This window comes from Nicotiana attenuata, chromosome 3, assembly GCF_001879085.1.
Source record: "Nicotiana attenuata strain UT chromosome 3, NIATTr2, whole genome shotgun sequence".
Classification (NCBI taxonomy): Eukaryota; Viridiplantae; Streptophyta; class Magnoliopsida; order Solanales; family Solanaceae; genus Nicotiana; species Nicotiana attenuata.
In genome coordinates this window covers 64,404,652-64,413,234 of record NC_031991.1, presented here as the reverse complement: position 1 = coordinate 64,413,234, position 8,583 = coordinate 64,404,652, and the positions used below count along the sequence as shown (strand labels likewise).

General features: G+C 39.4%; 2 protein-coding genes across 2 annotated transcripts; one reads left to right on the top strand and one right to left on the bottom strand.

Annotated features, from left to right (window-relative positions):
* LOC109223940 (acyl carrier protein 1, chloroplastic-like) lies at positions 1,517 to 3,987 on the top strand. The gene is made up of 4 exons (XM_019388441.1): positions 1,517 to 1,723; positions 1,931 to 2,029; positions 3,462 to 3,587; positions 3,699 to 3,987. Exons 1-4 carry the CDS (start codon positions 1,655 to 1,657, stop codon positions 3,825 to 3,827), a joined length of 423 nt encoding a protein of 140 aa, XP_019243986.1. The 5' UTR covers positions 1,517 to 1,654; the 3' UTR covers positions 3,828 to 3,987.
* On the bottom strand, positions 4,595 to 5,845 carry LOC109224437. Its single transcript, XM_019389019.1, has 3 exons — positions 5,697 to 5,845; positions 4,763 to 5,021; positions 4,595 to 4,615 (listed from the first exon to the last, which is right to left on the bottom strand). The coding sequence occupies exons 1-3, from the start codon at positions 5,843 to 5,845 to the stop codon at positions 4,595 to 4,597; spliced, it is 429 nt and encodes a 142-aa protein (XP_019244564.1).

Below are 8,583 nucleotides of genomic sequence, written 5' to 3'. Positions count from 1 at the left end.
ATATATATGCAATTGTTTTGGCTAACTGGCCAAATATGTAACTTGCCCAAAGTTTTATGGCCTAATTTGCTTTGAGAGCCCAATGATGCCCAAGCCCATGCCCATGTCCATCAAAACTTTCAAACTGGAACTTTTATCTGGACTCAAGTTGGAAAAATTCGTCAAAATAGCACGGTATAGCCAATTTTCGCACTGGTCAATCAAAAATAGCCAGCGTTTACCAAGTCAATGAAAAATAGCCACTATTTTGCTGCAACAGAGACCGGTCCCGTATAATATACGGGAGTTCGGTGCATTTGTGTACGAACTCCAGCATATTATGCTGGACCGGTATACTTTGCTGACTCCTGTATAATATACGGGAGACTGGAGCACCGATGCTCGCACCTCCAGTATATTATATTGGACATTTATACTTGCTGGAACTCCAGTATATTATGCGGGAGTTCCAGCATAATTATACTTGAACTCCCGCATATTATACGGGAGTTCCAGCATAGTTATCCTGGAACCTGGAGTTCAAGCATACTTATGCTGAAACTCCCGTATAATATGCGGGCGTATTTTCCGGATTTTGAACAGTATTTTCGTTCAGATTTATCTTTACATGAAAAGTGGCTAAATTTCGATTACTTTTGAAACTGAGCTATTTTTGAATGACCAATTGTAAATCTGGCTATTTTTAAATTTCTCCCATAGGCCTGAGTTTCATAATCCTTTCATTTATAGGCATGTAATCAACAGAATATGCGTTATGAAAACAATCTAGTATAGGGCCATCATCAAAATTCATATCTCTTCAAAAGAGTTATCTGTTCAAATGAAGATTTATTTGTTGATGCTTGATTGCTAAACTTAGTAAAATATGATTGTGCATAGGTAACTTAGTTGTCTTGAGGCTACCGTTTTGTAATTGTCAGGGCAATAATAACATATACATGGGAAAAAAAGTCAATGAGAAACAATAGAGAACAATGTAGCATGCAAGAGAAACATTTTCCCCAAATGAATTAAGTTATATTCTCATTTGATGTAAAGCGTAAAATATCGAAAATAAAACTAACCATACAAAATAATCAATTAAATCCCGATATAAATGAATTTTGATCGTATCAAACATAATCTTTATCTGATTTTAAGCAAAATGTTAGGACGAGAATGAGTTAATTAGTTGTTGCAAAAACAAGCCAAGGGTTCAATCGCTAAGTATCAAGGAGCATTTTACTTTTGGTGTGGGATGCGAATTCAAATTTAATTGAACTCAATATAAATATCGAATATTGGGTGTGAAAAAAATAGTGTTGCACATGGTCAAAGGGAGAATCGAAACAAAATATTAGCCAGCAAGCAGAATCGCAGCTATGTCACATAAGAAAGGAACATATAATTTGGATAGGATTTGCAGGCTGCTCCGATAAATATTCACCACTCGCCGGATCCTACCTCTTCTTTCCTTTTTTCCACCACACAAATTAATAATGCTTTGCTTTGTCAACTTCTACGTAATACTTAGTATATAATACTAATATTACTGTGCAATTTGCCAGGTCTTTTTCTTCTTTTCTGGATAACTAGTGTTCAAATTGTCAGTCATTATCTCATCATCAGTATTTCTTCTCTGCCTTTCTCCTTTTAATTCCAAATTGTTCATTAAATGGCTAGTGTTTCAGCTACTTGTCTCAGATTTGGGTGTTCACTCAATCAGTCGTTCAAGACATCACAGGTTATTGCTAAAAACTTACGAATAGTTGCCTTTAGTTGGCATTTTGACATGACTAATTTTCTTTTGAATTATTAATGTAGCATATAGTATTGACTATGGAGGCAATTACATTTCTTTCAATAATGCAATTAGTCCACTAACTACTTCAACGCCTAATCTGTGGTGCAAGTATTCGTACTTAAATAATTTAATTAAATCCATGTGCAGATAAGCGGAGGAAATGCAGATCTGAAGTTGGTTTCTGTAGGGTGGGCAAGGACTACTGGTTTCCCTTCTCTCAGAACCTCCCGCTTCCGTGTTTCTTGTGTAAATCTTCTTTTTCATGCCCCTCCATTTAATCTTTTATTTACAGCTTGTTTGGATGGTTGTTCCTCGTTGTATTGTATTGTATTGTTATCCCAAAACAATGTTTGTTTTGATTGTTTCATTATAATTGGTTGTATTGTATTGTTAAATCCATTGTTCCGGAACTATGAAAAGTCTCCTTTTTTGAAACAACCGATTTGGTGTGGTGAGATTGTTTCCTATTTTTCTTTCCAATTATGCCTTAACTTATTACTCCATAATTTTATTTTACCCTTTATCTTTTTTATATTTTAGCTCCAAATCTCCAACTTATAACCTACTTTGTTTTTTTCCAGACCAATGTTAAAGGTGTTTTGTTGCCTCCTGTTTTATTTTTTTCTCCTAATTTGCTTGTAACTCAATTCTAATTAGTTGTGCTCCTTTGTTTTGTCTTTTACTGTCTCGCTCCTTTGTTCTGCTTCCTTATTGTGTTTTGCCTTCTTCTATTTTGGTTTTTAAAATTATTTTTATACATAATTTTGATAAATTTAATATTTAAACAATTGAGGGTATTTTAGTAAACTTATCAGTTACAGTGCAGTACGATACAGTCAAACCAAATAACAAAATATTATTTAACAATAACAAACAATACAATCTATCCAAACAATGTATTCATAAAACGATACGATACAATACGATACAATACAATACAATACATTATAAAACGATAGGGAACAATGATCCAAACAGAGTGTTACGCTCTGTAATGTAGCATTTGTATTTCTTTTAAAAAATTAAATGAGATAAAACCAGTATTACATACCTGATTTATTGACCTTGACAAAATCTAGAAGTGGCAAAATCAACCGTTACTCTTTTACCTACTCAAGTTTAAACAGGTTGGGTTTATAACATGTTTGTTGACTTGAGTTGAATTTGAAATGACTCATACTTACCAAATCTAATCTAATTTGAATTTTGAAGGGAAAAAAAAACTTAAGTTAATCATTTAGAGAAATGCATTAGTTTTTCTTTTCCTTCAAAAGACAAACCAAAAAAATGGGAGGTTGGACATGTTCAGTGGCGGAGCCACCTTATGTTAAATGACAACACTTCGTCCGGAAAATTATACTTATATTGTATAATTCGAAAACTCTATATTGACTTCCCTTATTTTTTTATATTTTAACATTCTTTAGTAAAAATTCTAACTCCTCCACTAATCGTATTAGACCATCTTGCCTCAAACAAACTTTAGACAAGTGGGGTCATGACATTTTGTTTTTCAAAAAAATTCACTACATGGTAGATTGGGGGAGAAAGGAAAAAGGGATAATGAGAATCGAACGCACATTTATTATAAGAAGTTTTGACTGATACCATTAGATTATAAGTTATGGTAATAGTTGGCCATGGCATATTTGTTGATTTGATCTGTTTCAACCCACAGGCAAAGCTAGAGACAGTTGAGAAGGTAATAAGCATAGTGAGGAAGCAACTAGCTTTACCTGCAGACACTAAAGTCAGCGCTGAATCTACGTTCAATACGGACCTCGGCGCTGACTCTCTTGACACTGTGAGTACTAATTTCTATCTTCACTTACTGATTTGCTTCTGCAATTCGTTGTATATATATATATAGAGAGAGAATGATCAAATGACTCTGTGAACGTTTGTGATTGAGCAGGTGGAGATTGTGATGGCACTAGAAGAGGAATTTGGCATTGCAGTAGAAGAAGAGAATTCTGAGACTATTGTAACAGTTCAAGATGCTGCTGACTTGATTGAAAAACTTGTTGAAAAGAAAGCAGCTTAATTATAGACAAATAGGATGGAAAAATTCGAGTCTTGAGATGGAGTTTAGCTCAATTTTTATTGGACTCATTGTAATTGATTTTCTTGGATTGCACACTTGCTAAGCATTCTTTTTCCAACATTTTGTTTTTGGGTATCTAAATGATGATATTTCTTTCCTACTTTTTTCTTATTATTATATTCCAACGTTACTAATTAGATTTACAATAGTATTTTATTAGTTAAAATTATAATTACTTGTCTTATCCTTCCGATGATGCTTCTAATAACCTCCAATAATACTTTGCTTCAGACAATGTTGATAAGCTCAACTGAACTTTTGTCTAGTTGTATTGCCAACTGTGACAATAATGGAGATGAGTGTGCAGTCGTCATGATTAATTGTATGAAAGTTTTAGCATATCATTTTTGTACGAGTGGCTTGTCACTTTTATACATCTAATCTAATGCAATGGCAATGCAGAGGACATGGTGTTTCACTACAGGGACCCACCGCATAAATTCTATAAGTTTAAATTTCTAGTTTTTTTCAAAATAAAAATGTATGAAACTTTTAAGCATCTAGTTATACTAATATATACCACAACAATAAATCCAGTGTAATCCCACAAATGGGGTATGAGAAGGATAATGTGTATGCAGACATTATCCCTACCTTCAAAAGGACAGAGAGGCTGTTTCCGGTAGACCCTCGGCTTAGGAAAAGTAAAGAAAGGGCAACAACAAGCACACCAATCAGAAAATCGAAGCGAAATTACAAAACAAACACTAGCTATTGCAATAAGAAAACTGAAACGAAAGCAACAAGAAGTAATAACAGAAGTCAAGGAATACAAAAATACGCAAATGACACTAAGTCATGTACTAAAGCTACTGTTACAAACAAGGACAACGCTCGGCTACCTAACCCTTTACCTTTATTTTCAACCTTCATACCTTCATATCCATGGTCATGTCCTCAGTAAGCTGGAGCAAAGTCATATCTTGCCGAATCACATCTTGCCAATACTTCTTCGCCCTACCTCTACCTCTCCTTAGACTCTCCAGGGCCAACCTCTCACACCTCCTCACCGAAACATCTGTGCAACTCCTCTTCACATGCCCGAACCATATAACTCTCGCCTCTCGCATTAAATCCTCTACGGGGGCCACGCCCACCTTGTCCCGAATAACTTCATTACCGATTCTATCTAACCTGGTATGCTCACACATCCATCTCAACATCCTCATCTCAGCCACCTTCATCTTTTGGACATGGGAGTTCTTTGACTGGCCAATACTCCGCCCCATACAACATAGTCGGTCTGACCACCGCTCTATAAAACTTACCTTTGAGTTTTGGTGGCATATTCTTATCACATAAAACACTAGAAGCGAGCCTCAATGACTTCCACCCACTCCAATACGATGTGTATATATATTGTTTACCCTCAAAATTGAATAATAGTCAAATTTGTAAGTGGCTTTAAGGATACATGGATTAAATTGACACAAAGCGATAAATTAAGATTGCAATTAAAATAAACAATGATACAGTAAATTCAAACCGCATAACTTGAACAATCACAGTCTTGGAAAGTCAGTCACACTTGAACTGAATGCAATTTGATTGGTATCAAGATATAGAAGAACAAGAGTTTAAAGAAATAAAATAATAATATACTGCTTTGGAATGCGTGTTACAATATCTCTTTACAAGTAAAAAGACCCCCCTTTATATAGTAGAGGAATCCTATATTAGATACAACTCTATATAAGGTAAAAAATCTCTTGATTCGCTGATTGCCGGTTCCTTATTGAACGTGCCGAGATTCCCGCCATAATATCTGACTGATCACGGATATTTCGGTCTTCTGTTGGTTATGCAGACAACGTTTCTTCGAGCTTGTTCAGGGTCAAGGTTGATTCCGGGATCACGGACTCAATATTCTCGAAGGCAGGCATTCTAACCTCGGGCTCCGGTCCTGTGGGACCTGGGGTCAATCTCAAGTCCTTCATATTCCGAGCCCGATCTACCATGTCGTAGACGAGCCCGATTTTGACCGTATACAGACAGTCCCCTCGCTTTTCAGAGAGTAGACGATGAGAAACGATATGAGATTCCGATTCTCACTTCGATACCTCGCGATAGAAATGATAAAATAAATTAAACATCACGTCAGTCAAGTTTTAATGGCATTAAATGCTTTTCAATTGCCGGTCGACCACTCCTGGATGTGAATACCCCCATCATTTGTTCATTTTAACTTTACATCAAAACCTTCTACCCTCGTATCTTTGAAATTTGAATACTCTCTACCAATTATACTCTGGTTTACTTGGGATCTTTTGCAAGAACTTTCTTAATCATCATATCAACCCTTCAATTTCCTTTCTTCCTCTATTTTCAAAGAAATGGCAAAAACCTCAAAAATCGTTCCCCAAAAAGAAACACTTTCTGCTTCGCGGCCGGCTACTGAGGCGGAAGAAACTATTTCGCGTACCACCATTGATAAACTAGCACATGAACCTCCTTTGAAAATGTTCATCCCCGGAGGACTCTCGGTAAGTAATGATTTAAAGGTTGAAAAATCCTCTTCCATACTTGGCCAGTGCGAAGACTTCTCGAGGTACATCTGTACGATTATCGAAGAGGTCCTCCCTACGGTTCGGATAGATTGCAATTGGGCCGAAAAAATGATAGTGGTCCCTAACCCCGAGGAGGCCATTACCACCCATGTCGAGGGATACCTGAGTGTTTACACTTATCCCTCCATATTAGGACCGGTGGACCCGGTCATCATAGACTTCTGCAAGAGGTACGAGGTGTGCATTTGTCAGATCCATCCTTCAATGTGAAGGATAGTGATCCTCCTCCGATTCTTCGTGATCAAAATCGATGGCTGCCGGTTCACCGTGGATCACCTGCTTCGCTTGTACAGTACCCGCTTATTCTGAGGGTGGTTGATAAAGCTTGTGCGCCGGGCCAGCAAAGCCCCATTCTCTAGTATCGATAAGGACCGAGATCGAGGCTGGCAAGGCTGTTTTGTCCGGGTGAGGACCTCAGACCTAATCTCGGCGGAATGCATGCTATTTCCCGAGAAGTGGAACACAAAACGTAAGTGGAAATTCCCTTCGAATGTTGATTTTTATGTTTACTTTCCCTTTTCTTATTGGTGCTTGTGATGGTGCAGCCGTTGCTCGGGTTCCAAATAATATTCCTCGACTCGAGAGATGGGTCAAGGGCATCGATTCTCAGATGCCCTACTCCGAGCGTTTGTGGCGTGAACTCTCAAAGGGCCATTGGGAGGCCCGTTCCCATGGTAAGATCCCCTTTCTGGTCAGGCCGTGTTAGGCCTCTCCTTTTACTATCAAGTCCTAATTCTCTTTACTTTCTATCTCAGGTTTTCTTAAGGATGTCGAGCTCAAGCCTCCGGTTGGCGACGAGGACTTGCCTCTTGAGTCCCCTGTTTCGAGATGGGCCAACGAGAAGAAAATAAAAAGGGCTCCGAGTTCTCTGAGCTCGGAGAAGAGAACAAAAAGAAAGCTGGTACGCAAGCCCAAAGAAAGTACCAGTGCTTGAGCACCCTCCTTGGAATTACTCTACAGGCTGAGGGACGAATCTGAATGAGAAGAAGAAGAAGAAGCCTCTGAACTGGTGGCCCACGTATGGTCGCAGTTCAAGGGACAAGGGGCCTCTGAACCAGAGACAGACGAGGTCGATCTGCCTCAAGCCAGGGAGACCGGCGAAGAGGCCGTGGTCGAGGCCAGCGAGGAGGCTGTGGCAGAGGCCTCCCGGGATATGGGTAATTCCTCGAAGGATGCACTCGGTGTGATAGACATCATCGAGTCCCCTTTGTTTCCTCAATCCCGAAACTAATCAACTGGTTCCCAGCTCCGAGTATGGATCCTGACCGGAAACGATCGATCATCATCTCTATTCTGGAGGATGCCCGAGTCCTCTCTGCCCCCGTAGGGGTGGCCAGTTACCTTCGGTGTCTAGTGACCGAGGAAGACCAAGCCAAGATAAACGAGGTGGACGTGCCCTGCCTGTTCAACGAAGCACAACAGACGCTAAATCGGGTAACTTCAGATACCTCTTGATGACTTTTAATTTGTACTTAGACTAATTTATAGATAGTCATAACATTTCTCTTTATTTTCGTAGGCCTCGGTGCTTCATCATGAGACTTTTCTCCGATATCCGAATGAGCCGAACCAACTTGAGGCTGAGGTCTGAGGGCTCATTGAGAAGAGGATACTTACAAACTTCTTAGAAATCAATGTGAAGGGGAGGCTAAGAGCCTTCGAGCTGAGCTAGAGGTGACTAGGAAGGAGCACACCGACCTGGTCGAGCAGGTAAGAAGAATATTTGAGGTTAGTGATGACGAGTCAGACACGGTGACTAACAGTTCGAACCCGCATGTCCAACAGAAGCTTGATCGGATCGACCAGCTCCGGGCAGAGATGGATGTGATAAAGGTCGAGGCCGAAGAATGAAAAAGCAAAATGGATCGCTTGGCCTCGGGAAAGGAAATTGCTCGAGCGTAATTGGCCTCTGCGGAGGCTTAACTTTGAATGATGATGGAAAAGGCTGAGGCACAGTCCCAAAAAGCCGAAGAACTCCAATCCCAGTTGGGCTCGGCTGTTGCCAATCGGGAAGCCCTTGTCAAGGAGCTCAAAGCGGCCAAGTCGGTGGTTGAACTAACCAAAGACGATGCCCACGAGATGGTAGCCCAGTATAGAGCTGATGCTGAGGCAACCCAAGACCGTTTGAA

What these genes read in the sequence shown, in the direction of transcription:
- LOC109223940 (XM_019388441.1), top strand. Translation starts at nt 1,655, where the DNA reads ATGGCTAGTGTTTCAGCTACTTGTCTCAGATTTGGGTGTTCACTCAAT. An exon ending in CCCGCTTCCGTGTTTCTTGT is followed by an intron (nt 2,030 to 3,461) that starts GTAAATCTTCTT and finishes TTCAACCCACAG; the next exon opens with GCAAAGCTAGAGACAGTTGA. An exon ending in GCGCTGACTCTCTTGACACT is followed by an intron (nt 3,588 to 3,698) that starts GTGAGTACTAAT and finishes GTGATTGAGCAG; the next exon opens with GTGGAGATTGTGATGGCACT.
- LOC109224437 (XM_019389019.1), bottom strand. Translation starts at nt 5,845, where the DNA reads ATGGTAGATCGGGCTCGGAATATGAAGGACTTGAGATTGACCCCAGGT. An exon ending in AACAAGCTCGAAGAAACGTT is followed by an intron (nt 5,022 to 5,696) that starts GTCTGCATAACC and finishes TGAGCATACCAG; the next exon opens with GTTAGATAGAATCGGTAATG. An exon ending in ACATGACCATGGATATGAAG is followed by an intron (nt 4,616 to 4,762) that starts GTATGAAGGTTG and finishes CTTTCGTTTCAG; the next exon opens with TTTTCTTATTGCAATAGCTA.